Here is a 15,711-nt window from a genome sequence, read left to right on the forward strand (position 1 = left end):
TACAAAGATTTTCAAATGCACTTATGAAGTAAACAAACTATTTGGATTGCAGTTATTAGTTCTGTAAAGCTAGTTACGTCTTTACAAGTAAATCAGTTATCTAACCAATCTATGTATCAACATATGTTGGGGTATTATTGATAAACAATTGACATTCAGTTGGGCCAAATCCTAACTTGAGAACTGTGCGCATAACTCAACATTTTTCATAAATCTCCATTTCAAATCGTGATTTACGTGAAAGTTTGAGTTATGTACACAGATCTAAAAAAAGGTAGGATTCGGCCTCTTCTGTAAACACACTTGTACACGATCTGCTGTATGGAATATTGTTGGCTCTGTTTTTGGTGCTTTGGTGTGACTGGCCACCATGACAGAATAGGATGTGAGTGCAACAACCATTTCTCACCGAAAAACCCTAGTCTTTGTTCTAGCCCTTACTATTGTGTTCATAGAGCTGAAAGGACTGGATAGGTGAAAGCAATAGGAAACATATTAGAGGGCTAGGATGGAACCATCACATAAACCTATCCAGTTCTTTTAGATATGAGAAAACAAAAAAACAAGGGGCTAAGGAAATGGGCTACCAGGGACTAGATGTTCTCAGCAAGTGAGAGTTTCTGATCAATGTACAATGGAGAATCATTGTTGAATATAGTATTGTTGATTGGACAATGAAGGACCACATGTCTTGTTGATTGGAATTTTTAGTTTTTACAATAAAAGCAGTGCAATTTGGAACCAAAGCACATTTTAGAGACCATTATGACCAATGATTTGATAGAAGCTGCCCTATGGCAGACAATGGTAGAATGGACAATGTTTTGGCAGCCGGTCGGTCACATCCATTTCAGTCACGGGGTAAAATAAAATCTGATTTAGGTGTTAAAAGCAAAACTATTATTTTTCTTTCCATAACTACACTAATAAATGAGTGAACCCAAATGTGTAACTTGTTAGTGTGTGGTTAATGGGCAACTTTGTAACAATATTTGTTATTAGGAAAGTCATCACAAAATGTGGAGCTCTGTTTATTCTACATTCCTCTTTGATTATACAGTAAAAATATATATATATTTGCTCAATGCAATAACATTTGAAGAAGAGAAAATGGATGTTTTTTTAGCAAGGCTTCTGAATGAAACCAATCGATGACATTGCACAAAGGAAACATCGATGGGACAACCAAGGCACTTATGATTACTAGGCCATGCACAAGCCTTTGCTTTATGTGTAGGATAATACTAAGATTATTCGGTAACACTTTATATTAATGTACCTTTTATAAAGATATTAGATATTTTATAAAGTGTTACCGAACATTCCAAATGAATACACCTCAGATTCAGTGTTAGATTTAGACTGAAATGTTATGTTAATGGAAGCATACGGAGGAGAGGGAAATATGACAGCATTCAACTTGCGACACAACAGGCTATGGAAGGCAGAAATGGAGCTAAATTAAATCAAATGACACCTCAGTGTAACTGTATAGTCTAAAACTCAACACATAGCAGGATCTAACCTCCACCTGTTGTTTATAATCTTATGTACTATAAACTTGGTTCTGTCTGGGGTATATTTCCAGATGAACAAATCTTTGGGTAATGTAAGCTCATGATACATGTATTGTTGGTACAGTTGTGGGCACTAAAAAGTTACACAATGCATGAGCAACATGGCACTTGGTCTCCTTTTGATAGTTTGTCACAAAAAAACTGTACTATGGTACAACTTTTCAGTGCCCGTAACTGTATCTAACTTAGGACAAGAGTCTGGTCGAGTGGTTAACCCTCTCGCTTCCGGAACCATACGATTCCCCCTTCGGGAGGGATCTAGTTTTTTTTATCCTGCTAATATCCTGCTAATAATAAAATATACGCAAGTTCTCCTTTATAAAAAACTAACACAGTATCTAACTTACTGTACCTTGTGCCAATACATTGTAATGGCTGTATAGTACATGATACATTTATGCAGAGGATTGCAGTGGGGAAATGCTCCCATAGAGCTGACTAAAAAGCTCTTTGTCCTCCGGTAAACCATAAGCCCCGTCGCCCCAATATCTTATCTAAGGTCACACTAGCTTAAGGAAACAAAGCGCGAGTTGTCATTAACTCATAATCATGTCTTCTGCACTGGATGACGTGTGTTTTCCTATTGTTTGTGTCCTTTTTCTTTTAAACCCTAACTGTGCTCGAGTCATCTTTTCACCCAGTATCAGTGGAGGTGCGTGCGGTTGGGGTTTTAGAGAGCAAGCAGCGATGGAGGAGCAAGCTGATGAGACGAAAAGCATGCTGGACGATGCCATGGAATCAGACAGCAGCGCGAGAGCAGTGACGGCAGTGTGAGTGGCAGCGGGCAAGACAGAGCCAAGTCTACTCATTCAACAGCCACTGACTCGGACCAATGTTGACACAGAGTATAGAGAGGGGGAGGGAGGGTCACAGCCAAGTGAAAGTCCTATTACCAAAACCTGCCTGCCTCTCTGCCTGCCTGCCTCTCTGCCTGCCTGCCTCTCTGCCTGCCTGCCTCTCTGAAGGGGGAGAGTCCAATAATGATGGAGTGGATCAATGACCAACCAGAGCCCTAATGTCAGTTTGGCCTCGCATTCTCACCCATCTCTCTTGATTCAATTTGTACTGATCTACAGAGAGCTACACTTATCATTGAGAGGAGGGCGGGCATTGTCTGTTTGTATGATCAAGGGCGAATAAAATAGCTCCTAGCCTGAAGCTAATAATAGACTGCGTCCCAAACGGCACTCTATTCCCTATATAGTCCACTACGTTTGAACAGAGGGCTGGTAAAAAGTAGTGCACGATATAGGGAATAGAAACCATTTGGGACGCAACCATAGACTGTTGTGGTCGTGATATACATTCGCTTTACCTTCTCTAAAGCCTGATAACTATAGAGCCTATACCTGACCTGAGTGTGGGTTGAGTGGTCACATTTACGTGAATTGTATAGAAGAGTCCATAATAGTATTCTAGGAAGGTGGTATATCAACTGTATGGAAAAATAAAGCAGTGCTCCACATTTTATATACTTGTGTTCTTTTCTAGATGTGTAAAATATACTTTTTAAAGATTCTAGTGTGTGTACTTTACCAAACTAGTTGTCTATAGTTGATTACATATTATAAACATTAGAAATGATATTTTTTGATCTGGCCCTTTGTCAGGTATGCTTTCTGACATTGCTGGGGCTACAAAAGTCTTGTAACTTTTCCAAAAGTCCAAGGTTTTCCAGAAATTACAGTTCAAGGATTCCCTCCTGACTTCAGGAATATTTCAACCAGGATTTCTGGAAAACCAGGGAATTTGGAAAAGTTAGCAGATTTTTGAAACCTACTTTAGTGCGTGTGCTCTGCTCACTACTCTACAGGCTGTGAGGGTGGCGGAGGGTCTCACCATGGCAGCAGCTTGCGCGGCCACGGCCGTCTGGTTGGCCTGATGCTGCGCAGCCTTGATCTTGGCCTGCAGGTGGGCCGGCGGGTGGAAGTACTTGCACTTCTCCCGGGAGCAACGTGACTTGATGTAGTCCATGCACACGGTCACCGTGTTATCGCTAGTGTCAATCATAGGGCTGTCACTGGGGTGAGCGAAGCGGCAGTCCGTCTCGCCACGCGCGCAGTTGCCCCGCTGGAACTCCCGGCACACCTGGGAAGGGGGGTAGGGTGCACACGGACAAACAGACATGCACACGTACATACATGGACAGACACACGCATAATCACACACAAATGGACAGACATGCACAGTGACAGACAGACACAAATATTAGCTTAATATATCATACAATATAATACACATACCAATAACATATCAACAACTTATCATTATGTTTATAACTATGGACTGAATAATGATGTTAATCTATTCAAAGCCTGGGCGTAGTCAATCAGAGGGGGCTTCACTCACAGCCTGGGATGTAAAACATAACACCGCACACTCACTAAGTGTGCACACACACACACACACACACACACACACACACACACACACACACACACACACACACACACACACACACACACACACACACACACACACACACACACAGACAGAACATACACAAACATGCAGAAGGCGGTAAACAGTCTCACTTAGTGTGGGAGTATCCCCATTCCTCAGTGGAACATGGCCTCTCATTAGCAACCACATCGCTCTGTTGCTAAGTGACGGTACTTTGAGGAAAACACACAATACACCTACACTCCCAGGTCTGTCTGTGCTTGCCATCCTTCCAAGGCTATTCTTTGTTTTCATTAACTCACAATTGCCTTGGTGCTTTGTTGTGGTATAAACAAACCCCCCATTGAAATAATCTCATCCATTTTAAGTAGATTTTTAAAATATAGATATTTTTATTTAACTAGTCAGTTTAAGAACAAATTATTTTTTACAATGACAGCCTCGGAACAGTGGCCTTGTTCAGGGGCAAAACGACAGGTTGACCGTGCCAGCTCGGGGATTCGATCCACCAACCTTTTGGTTACTGGTCCAACACTCTAACCACTAGGCTACCTGCCGCCCCGTTAATCAACGGTGAGGTATAGAATTCTGTTGGCCAGCGCTCAAGTTCTTAAAGTGATCTATTATTTTAAAGTAAAGGTGTGTGGAAAGGGAGTATGTAAAATATAAGTTTCATATCTCTGATGGTTAGGACTAGGGAAAATAAGATCTGTGATAAGGGGTAACTTCCACCTCAACCTAGGTGGGTAAGGATGGTGTCGTAAGGTAATTATGGAGAGGCTTTCCCAACCCGCTCAAAGGGCAAACTCTTGATTCCTCGTATCGTGACTTCCCAGAGGCCGGCTCTCCTAACTCCTGGTATTATACTTGGTTATTTTGTGATGTCTCCTAACTGCTAATATACTTCGATATACTATGACTTCTGGTATTGTTATTGGTTGGTGGTGGTGTACCTCCAGCTTGTCCGTGCGTAGAAGCTTCTGGTTGGAGGAGGAGCTCTGCATGGAGCAGGGAGGGCTGCCGGGGACGATGATACTCTGGGTGCTGGGCTGGAGCATCTCGGTGGGCATCATGCCCATGCTGTGGGTCATGTGGGTCAGGTAGGGAGCGTAACTCAGCCCCGGGCTGGAGCCCAGCCCCTGGCTAATAGGAAACGACTGCTACCGAAAAATAGGAGGCGAGATGGGGGGGAAGATGGGAGACCGAGAGGGACAGAAATGTTAAAAAGGCAGAGAGAAAAGAGGTTGGATGGAGGAAGAGAAAGGGAGAGACCCCAAAAGTTATAGATTAAGAAGAGAGAGAGAGAAAAGAGGGGAGAGAAATAAGCAATTGTACACATCAGGGGTAGTAATGCCTCGTAGTCCGTTACTCACCATGGTAGGCTGCATGGTCGTGCCAGGGAACATGAAAGGCATCTGTTGAGCCAACATGGCTGCTGCAGTCTTCTGTTGTATGAGGTTGTTGCGGCCGTTGATCTCCAGCTGGGTCTTCAGGTGGGCCGGGGGGTGGAGGTATTTGCAGTTCTCCCGTGTACATCGGCCCTGAAAAAAAATACAATAAAAAAAATATGGTCATATGGTCAGAGGTGAGGCATATGCAGACATTCTTCAATACATTGAATACTGAGGGGCACATTGATATTCACAGCTGATGCTTTTGCAGCGGCTAATGGGGATCCTAATATCAAATGACGAGGAGTTGGGCGTATTGGCCTCAGCAGCCCGGTGTAGCAAGCTCAGAGGTTTGCGCTTGATGGCTAGCTGCTTCAATAAAGGATCTTTAACACCTTACAATGTGTGGCTTTGGCTTCAACGTGTGTTAGCAAGATAATGACGCCAATGATAGAACAAGGCGCCAGATGCTTCACCAGATGTATAAATCTGAAGCATCCGGTATCCATCTCCTGCTGTTGAAATGCCTCACCTCAACACCACCAGGCAGTAAGGGAAGAGCAGTGACCCAATTAGCTGAGCATCAACGCCCCAGTCACGGGTCTATGCTGAAATAGGACAACCTCCCTAACAGTCCACTGACAAACAAGCATACAGCCAGCCGCTCTCCATGCGCACACTGACCAGCTGGCTCTGACCCCCAAAATAGTTCCACTGCGGTTACTACTGCAGTATGCTAACAATATTGTATGGTGTGCAGTAAATGTTAGGATGAGCCTAATGATGACCTTAGACGTGCTTTGCTTGTGATTATTTTGTATTGGGCCACTAAACATTCCCTAAATGAAGGCTGAAGGGATCTGTGTTGCCAGTGGTGTCATGTCCATACGGGGCAAAGGCACGTGCTCCCTCAGATTTGTCCTGTTTTAACATTCTCAGACATTAAATGACAATTTTTTATTTTATTTTTAAGCCCACAGATATTTTTTGAAATAATTATGATACTATTAGTGGTATTTTGAGGAAGGTGCCCACTGATTGGACCAGGCAAAGCGTACCCCCCCACACCCCATTTTCCCTAGTAAGTGGTTCCTTCCAAGGTGCACAGAGCAAAGAGATGCCTAGGCAAGACACTAAATACTCAATGGAGGAGGAGATAGGGAGTAGAGTGACACACACAGCATTTGTCTAGTCATTCCTTCGCAAATCAAACATGTTTTGTTGTGTCTCTGCAACACTAGCCACAAAGCAGTTTTATGAAGTTGGCTTTAGCTAGCTAGATTGGGAACCTATCTCCCAACTTCATAACTAGCTATAAATCAAGTCAGAGTAGATTTTCTAACTATCTTAGCTGGCATGTCTGGCAAGGTTGCATAATGATTGTCGCTCTAGATTGCAGGGGGAAAAAGCCGTTTCAGATGTTTGAAAAATTAAGTACCAAATAATGGGTACATGACGCCTCTGCTTTTAGCCAAAGCAACATGTCAGAGAAGATGAAGTGGACCGCATTCTTGATATTTTTCTTGACATCACATGTCAACGTCAACCCTATAAGGGTGGTTGTAAATCTGAACCACGCTTTATTTATGGTTCCCCCGTTTCAACATCCAGATTATTGTTCTGGCCACAAACATGAGCGGACCTTTATTCAATGAGGGGTTATTTGACCCCGGGGAGTCCGCAGAACAAATAACGTGTAATCACGCTGGTCAGCCGGGTGTTGTCTTCCCGAGGCAAAATTAGAAACCTGATGAAAAGTGCTTGTTTTTTACCCCACTGTGATAAAAAAGCACCAGTGAGAGCATCAAACTGAGAGCAGGCATTCACACTGATTTGGGACATGAAGTTGGACATAGAAGGCCAACCTAGGGCCGAACTGTGCCCAACAAAGCTGTATGTGTGAAGGTATGCCTTATTTATGTAATAAACTAGCTATAGCTAGATATAATATGATTATAAGTACTAAACCCATCATACAATCATCTCTAAGACAAGTCTGGGGCAAAGCAGGCTACACTGTTAAAAACAAACACTGATAGTCATCTATCATCATGGGATTAATGCAGAGTTATTTTTTTTGCGTCGGTGGATAAAACATGATTGTGTTCCTTTTACGTCAGGCCTATCCTTCAAATAACTACTATTTCAGGATATGAACATAATTCTCCCTAGTGGAGGGGCACAGAGGTCTTGGTTTAGTGTGGGGGAAGTCAAGTCACCCGTCGGATGGGGTGCCACAGGGCTGCACTCTACGCTCCTTTCAGTTTCTACAGATGGTTCGTGCCAGTGCTGCACTGTACTCCTTCTCAGTTTCTCCACTGGCGCAGGATATCCCTCCTCCTCCTCTACACTCCATCCCCAGCCAAAGAATAATGTTATCGCTGTGCCTCGCAGCCAAGAGCAAGAGAGGTGTCAAAACCAATCAGAGCCTCTCTCACTGACGCCGCTCTAGGCAGACAGACTCCATGGCGACTGCTGGGAGGGGAAGAGTGATGGGGGATGCGGTGCTGCTGAGGCTGAGCTTTGGATGCCTTCCCTGTGACTGTGAGGATGGCTTGAAGGGCATTAGAGAGTGCTGTGACCCCTGACAATCACACACATGAGTAGGGCCGTGAACACCTTGACCAAACCCCAGAACCTAGTTATAGCCTATTTTCTGTGGTCAGGGAAAAACTCAGAAAATCCTGGGTTGCTTGCTTAGAAACAAGCCACATGACAATGCTTTCTTTGTTACATTTTGCTGCCAATGTCGTGATTGATTCAATGCATTCGGTGCCAGTTTAGAGCATCGTTACTCACCATTTGAGGGAGGAGTTAAGCTGCCTTAAAAACACTTGGGGAGAGTGTTTCATTTGACACATTACAAAGGAGGGGGTTATATTCATAAGTGTGTGGCACAGCGGTCAATATGCTCTCCCTCCACATTACTTTACTTCTGCTTATTAGCATTGACGGAGTGGTGTAAATTTTAACAAGCATTATTAAATGATAATCACAGGGTCCTTTTCACTCAGGTACTAATTAACTTACAGCCCACTGGCTCTCTAAGTCAAAGCGATGCTGGCTAGAACACTTATGCAGTAAGTACACGTGAGATGACGCAAGCAGGGTCGGTCTTGTCAGAGTGACTGCAGATAAGAGACAACTAGAGGAGCGTTTCTGAGCAGAGCTGCCGGAGAGGGCCCCAGAGCGTTCCTCGTGTAACAATGACAGTGCTAAAAAGCTGCCTGTCTCAGATGATGAAAAACTGAGCGAGAGGCTGTCATTAGAGCTCGAGTCAGATGTTATCTTGCCCAGCGGGGGAATAGAGAGAGGCCCGTTGTCTTAACCACCCACACTGATGGAGCAAGAATTTATTCATCCTCACCATCGCATCAGAGCACGCATTTATGAAAAGGGGCTTTTGAAACCTGAGGCACATGATTACCCCGTTAAACAAGCCCATTTCAGACGCTACATCGTTCAGCTGTAATGACACAGTGGATCCCTTCTGATAGCTGGGTCCGTCTCAAAATTTCAGCACAAAGTCAAGGATCTATGCATCTAGCTAACTTGTGATACTATGCCTAATAATATAATAGGGTTGAGAAGATAATTATCTCTTCTGGGTTTGAAAAGCGATGACAACGAGGCCAGGAGTATAATACTAATAAATGCTGGCCCCTTTTTTACATGTTTAACCACAGGACCGAGCTTTCTTGCCACCCACTTTTAAAATGATGGCTCTAGGGAGACTAAACCTTCCTTTTCCTACCCAGTTAGCGGTCACCCTTCCCTAACCAACTGACTTTCTATGAACAGCCCCTGTACATTAGATTAATCCCAGGGGGACGCAGATGAACGTCTGTAATTTCATGAACAGATTAGGATTATGCTCACTTAACCCATTTAGGCCCGTCCCCTTGGAGGCTAATTACACCTATTAACTGCCCATGTGAATCCAAAGTCTTTAACACTGAGAAATTGGGGGTTTCACATGCATGTTGTGATCGAATCATGACAAGTCATTCAATCATGGTAGCATATTTTTCCCTTGTCATATTGGGGTAGTCAAATGGAGCCAAAGTTGTTTCCCTCAAGAATCTCAATAATAAACTAGCCTAGTTAGTCTCTTCCCACAGCTGCTGTGAGTTTGGGGCAAGCAAGACTACGAGAACACTGTATGATGCCTGCTGTAGCTTTAGCATTGTGCTACATTACCAAAACCAGAATGACACAGCTGCCCTCGAAGAGGCCTTGGTGAGGAGGGAAAAACATATATCCTTAAGGCAACACTGTGGCTGACTGCTGCTGTACTGGCATGGCCCCCCCCTGCCTAGAAAAAAAAAATACCTCCGACCCCCCCACCTTCTCAATAAGCTGTGCACTGAATCGAGACAGTGATGACTGCGTGTCTGTGGGTGGCACAGCACAGAGGGCCGCAGAACGGCGATTCAGTTGAGGCCTCCGCTGGCCATTTGCATTTTCCTTTCAATGGAACTCTATTCTGCCTCGCCCGAGGTTCACCATCCCTTGAGCCGACAGAGGTGCAAAAAAGAAATTCTAAAGTAAAGCTAGACCCTAATTCAGGGAAGGCTGGGTGGCATAGCGGCCCCTCTCGTAATGTGGGTGGTAGGGGTTCAAAACCCCCCTCTCAGTCCATCATTCAAACTCTTGCTCGCATACATAAATCGGTACTGGTACTCCTTGTACATATCCATGTTATTTTCTACTCCCTATGTATAGCCATGTTATTTTCTACTCTCTATGTATAGCCATGTTATTTTCTACTCCCTATGTATAGCCATGTTATTTTCTACTCCCTATGTATAGCCATGTTATTTTCTATGTATAGCCATGTTATTTTCTACTCCCTATGTATAGCCATGTTATTTTCTACTCCCTATGTATAGCCATGTTATTTTCTATGTATAGCCATGTTATTTTCTACTCCCTATGTATAGCCATGTTATTTTCTACTCTCTATGTATAGCCATGTTATTTTCTACTCTCTATGTATAGCCATGTTATTTTCTACTCTCTATGTATAGCCATGTTATTTTCTACTCTCTATGTATAGCCATGTTATTTTTACCTGTTATTGTTTTTTTTGTTTTTTTACCCTCCTTTTCTCCCCAATTTCGTGGTATCGAATTGTTGCAGTAGCTACTATCTCGTCTCATCACTACAACTCCCGTATGGGCTCGAGAGACGAAGGTTGAAAGTCATGCGTCCTCCGATACACAACCCAACCAGACGTACTGCTTCTTAACACAGCGCGCATCCAACCTGGAAGCCAGCCGCACCAATGTGTCAGAGGGTACCTCCCTCCCTAACCCGGACGACGCTAGGCCAATTGTGCGTCGCCCCACGGACCTCCCGGTCGCGGCCGGTTATGACAGAGCCTGGGACTCTGATGGCACAGCTGGCGCTGCAGTACAGCGCCCTTAACCACTGCGCCACCCGGGAGTCTACTTGTTATTGTTATTCATGATTCACTGTGTATTTATTCCTTATGTAACTATTTATGTCTTATAACATTTTGTATCTTCTATTTAATTCTGTATTGTTTAATATAATGACCTGTAAGTAAGCATTTCACTATTAGTCTAGTCTACACTTGTTGTTTACAAGGCATGTGACAAATTAAATTAAATTAGATATACATGACTTCGGGGAGGGAGATTATGTTGGTGAATGAGAATGGGGGCTTTAGTTATGGAGGGAAGTGGTGGGGTTCTCGCTCTCTTTGTGTGACTAGGGTCAGACACAAGCTACTCATTCACCCTCAGGAGAAAGGCACTGTACAGGGTTCGCATAGCTGAAACCCACATTATGACATTATCACCATCCTGACAGCTCGACAGCCAGGATCGATGGCCTTTTGGAGAAGAGTGACAGACGAGAAGGCCAATAAGACCTAATGCCAGTTTAATCAAGGGAGAAGAGTCGTGGGGGGGAATAAAAAAAAGAGGCACTGGTGAGACATAGTGGAACGCCGCGGGCTAGGCTTCTCTCTGTATGTTACAGTTAATGCGCTAAACATTATTTCTTCATGCCTTTGCGTTAGAGACATCCACCACAACTCCTGAGATGACGGCACCTCCGGAGAAACTCTGACAACACAAAGTTCTTTCTGTTTATCCGTTTGTCCTTCTCCCCGGCGACGACTTCGCTCACTGTGAGAACTGACACTAATTTCTCTGACAAGAAGCAGGGAATATCTGTAATCCCTTTACACCATATCAGAGGGGCTTGTGTCTCCACTGACCTGGTGGCCTCTTTTCCTCTCAGTCACTCTCCCTCTCTTCGTCTTTCTCTCTCTAGGTCTCGCTCTCCATCTCTCGGTCTCCTTATTCCCAGTCAGGTGTGACATTTAAGCGAAACCTCGTGCAATGAGAACCCAACAGGATGGGCACTTACGGAACACGTTAAGGTCCAGAAAAAGCAGGTCCTGACACCACTCTAGAAGAAAGCAGAAGGGTTCTCGTTGCTGGATGCACACAGACAGGAGGTCCCTTCATCCTCCTTAGGGGTAGTAGTGTTCCTTTCCGGTGCCCTATTCCACTCAAGCCCACTGTAACAGGTTCACCTTAGCCATGAATACTACTCAAGGTGCCATGACATCCGTGAACAGTACTGGGCACCATAGCTGCAAATGGCTCTCATGTTGAGGCATTCAACTCCACGCACACAGGTCTTCTAAAAGGAAATAAGCACTAATTGAAATGGTGTACTTTAAAATACTGAAATTATATCCTATGGCTTTTAATCGTGACATTTGAGAAGATGAACTATACCTATTAGCGTTTCCTTTAACGTAAGAGTTTCTTACACCATAGAAATAGTCAAAAGTACAAATCGAAGAAAAACTGTAGATATATCTGTAACAAACCTTGCCCATTTTGTATTGGCCTACATGTCTGGCGAGTCTCATCATAAGGCTATTATGCGACAACACAAATGAGAGCCACCATTAACAAAAATAAATTATGGAACAAAGGCCCGTTTTTGCTTTTTGTCACACACACGTCTCCCGTTGCATTCACACGCTGCCTACTAGATTACAGTGTTGTCTCGGCGGTAATTACATATGCCTTTGTTTGAACACCCGTAATCCTAGAGATGGGCGAGCGGTGCTACGGCTGACACGCCTGAGATTACCCCAGGAGTGTGGCAAAGAGCCTCCTAAGCCTCCTGGCTTTCCACTACAGAGGAGAGAGGAGCGAGAAAGAGGGAGGGAGGGAGAGCGAGTGAGTGAGTGAGAAAGATAGGTGATAATACCCCCCCCTCCTGTTCTCTCAGACGCAGACAGTGTCATCTGTGTTGGGACACTCCTCAGCAGGGGTCCCTCTACCACGGGCCCACACACAAAACACACACACACTCCCAAAAACACACATGTCCATCTGGAGAGAGGGCATTGTATAAAAGTGTGGCAGGCAGTACTGTGTATGAATCAGAAATAGATAAACTCATTCTAATTCTTTGACTGTAACATCAATGAGAGTGTATTCAGAGTGAGGTGCTGCCTGGAACATTGAGCACACACACACAGTTTCTGTGAAACAACACAGCTTGAAAATAGACGGGTGGCACTTAATACAAATGATGAACCTTGAGATACAGCAGAAATAAACACACAGTCTTTCTGACTAAAAGCAAGTCTAACTTATGTGCTTGTTGAAAAAGGACTGTCTAACAATGTATTGTTGTGGACAAGTTATGAGGGAGCGTCCAGACCGAAGGCAAGTTTTTTTGTGCATGTAAGTTACAGAGTTGTGTGTGTTCTGCTTGCCTGTCAACATAGAGATAGGATTTGTGTGTGTGTCTTCAATGCTCTTACAACTCTCTTGCCTCCCAGGTCTATGCTGTAGCCCAGTAGGCTGGGCTGGTAATCCAGTGAGCCCTGCCTACTCCAGTTAATCTGATCATCTGTGACCTGCTGAGACATGAAACCCACCCTGTTGAGCTGCACTAATCTAAATCACACACACACACACACACACACACACACACACACACACACACACACACACACACACACACACACACACACACACACACACACACACACACACACACACACACACACACACACACACACACACACACACACACACACACACACACACACACACAATCTCTTTGTTGACCGGCTGAGGTAAAGGACTGAGGCAATATTCCTGACAACTAAGCCTAACTGTCATGAGCACTCAGAGTCCATTTCAGACACTTGCGTACCAGTTGTAGATTGGCCTATTTGTCACTGACACATTCTAGGAGGAAGATAATTGTAGAATAAATACTAGCCAACGTCAAGCAGCAACTAGAGAAAAATAGCCATTTCGAGAGAGAAAATGAACAACAATTGCTAGCCTATCTACAGTGCATTCGGAAAGTATTCATACCCCTTGACTTATTCCACATACCCCTTGACCTATTCCCTTTTCTAAAATGGCTTACTTTTCTTTTAATCGAATAAATGAAATCTTGCATTTACATAAGTAAATCAGACCCTTTACTCAGTACTTTGTTCTAGCAGCGGTTATAGCCTGGAGTCTACTTGGGTATGACGCTACAAGCTTGGCACACCTGTATTTGGGGAGTTTCTCCCATTCTCCTCTGCAGTTCCTCTCAAGCTCTGGGGAGTGTCGCTGCACAGCCATTTTCAGGTTTCTCCCGAGATGTCCGATCGGGTTCAAGTCCGGGCTCTTGCTGGGCTACACAAGGACAGTCAGAGACTTGTCCCGAAGCCACTCCTGCGTTGTCTTGGCTGTGTGCGTCGTTGTCCTGTTGGAAGGTGAACGAACCTGCACCCCAGTCTGAGGTCCTGAGCATACGGGAGGGAGCAGGTTTTCAAGGATCTCTGAACTTTGCTCCATTCATCTTTCCCTCGATCCAGACAAGTTCCCCAGTCCCCCCACAGAGGAACTCTGGAGCGCTATAAGTGTGACTATTGGGTTCTTGGTCACCTCCCTGAACAAGGCCCTTCTCCCCCGATTGCCCAGTTTGGCCGGGCGGCCAGCTCTGGAACCGCCTAGGCCCTTTCTAAACTTCTTCCATTTAAAAATAAAGGCCACTGTGTTCTTGTAGACCTTCAATGATGCAGACATGTTTTGGTACCCTTCCCCAGATCTGTGCCTCAAAACAATCCTGTCTCGGAGCTTTACGGACAATTACTTCAACCTCATGGCTTGGTTTCCGCTCTGATATGCACGGTCAACTGTGGGACCTTATATAGACCGGTGTGTGCCTTTCCAAATCATGTCCAATCAACTGAATTTACCACAGGTGGACTCCAATAATTTTGTAGAAACATCAAGGATGATCAAAGTTAACAGGATGCACCTGAGCTCAATTTCAAGTCGTTTTCTATTTATAATTTTTTTTAAAACAAACATGTTTTTTTTCGCTTTGTCATTATGGGGTAATGTGTGTAGATTGATAAGGAAAACATTTACTTAATCAATTTTAGAATAAGGCTGTAATGTAACAAAATGTGGAACTAGTCAAGGTGTCTGAATACTTTCCAAATGCACTGTATACTGTTGTTTAGAAACAAACACCCAAATCCCCATGGGATTCAGTTCTAACTAGATGCTAGTTACTTCTTGATGGGGTGTTTTCCCTGAAAATGATAGGGCAAAAATGGGTATGAGTGTTTCCTTGCATACCTCCGAGACTCTGAGCAGCTCCACAGAGAAGTCCTCTTTAAAAGGCATACTGAAGGACCTGGCCAAGGAGGGCTGCACACGACCTCCAGTATGCCTAAGTCTCCAACCTGGATTACACAATATTTGCACATTATTATTATTTTAATTCATCAAGCTCTGTCAAATTGGTTGTTGATCATTGCTATCAATGTCATCTTGGTAAGCATCTCATGTGGATTTGGCCTAGAGTTTTTGGTTATTGTCCTGCTGAAAGGTGAAATCATCTGCCAGTGTCTGTTGAAAAGCAGACAAGCAGAATTTCATCTTATCAAATCAAATTTTATTTGTCACATACACATGGTTAGCAGATGTTAATGCGAGTGTAGCGAAATGCTTGTGCATCTAGTTCCGACCATGCAGTAATATCTAACAAGTAATCTAACCTGACAATTTGACAACAACTATCTTATACACACAAGCGATGGCCGATCGGCATAAGCAAGATGCAGTAGATGGTATTGAGTACAGTATTTACATACGAGATGAGTAATGTAAGGTATGTAAACATTATATAAAGTGGCATTGTTTAAAGTGGCTACTGATACATTTATTACATCAATTTTTTTATTATTATGGTGGCTAGAGATGAGTCAGTATGTTGGCAGCAGCAACTCAATGTTAGTGATGGCTGTTTAACAGTCTGTT

The 15,711-nt window shown here is 43.9% G+C and overlaps 1 protein-coding gene across 15 annotated transcripts in view; it reads right to left on the bottom strand.

Moving 5' to 3' along the window:
• The window catches only part of LOC118363665 (muscleblind-like protein 2a), a 75,764-nt gene that overhangs the window by 19,086 nt on the left and 40,967 nt on the right, over positions 1-15,711 (bottom strand). For 9 of the 15 annotated variants that reach the window (XR_004821446.2, XM_035744755.2, XM_035744761.2 and 6 more), the window contains exons 3-5: positions 5,354-5,521; positions 4,934-5,140; positions 3,417-3,665 (exon numbers count right to left, since the gene is read on the bottom strand). Coding sequence is in view for 14 of the 15 variants with exons in the window: in XM_035744755.2 (XP_035600648.1) it covers positions 3,417-3,665; positions 4,934-5,140; positions 5,354-5,521 (624 nt within the window). In the remaining variant the exon portion in view is untranslated. The remainder of the gene's footprint in view (positions 1-3,416; positions 3,666-4,933; positions 5,141-5,353; positions 5,522-15,711) is intronic. The other 6 variants (XM_035744757.2, XM_035744762.2, XM_035744759.2 and 3 more) reach the window with 1 other exon arrangement.

This window comes from Oncorhynchus keta, chromosome 30, assembly GCF_023373465.1.
Source record: "Oncorhynchus keta strain PuntledgeMale-10-30-2019 chromosome 30, Oket_V2, whole genome shotgun sequence".
NCBI classification, from domain to species: domain Eukaryota; kingdom Metazoa; phylum Chordata; class Actinopteri; order Salmoniformes; family Salmonidae; genus Oncorhynchus; species Oncorhynchus keta.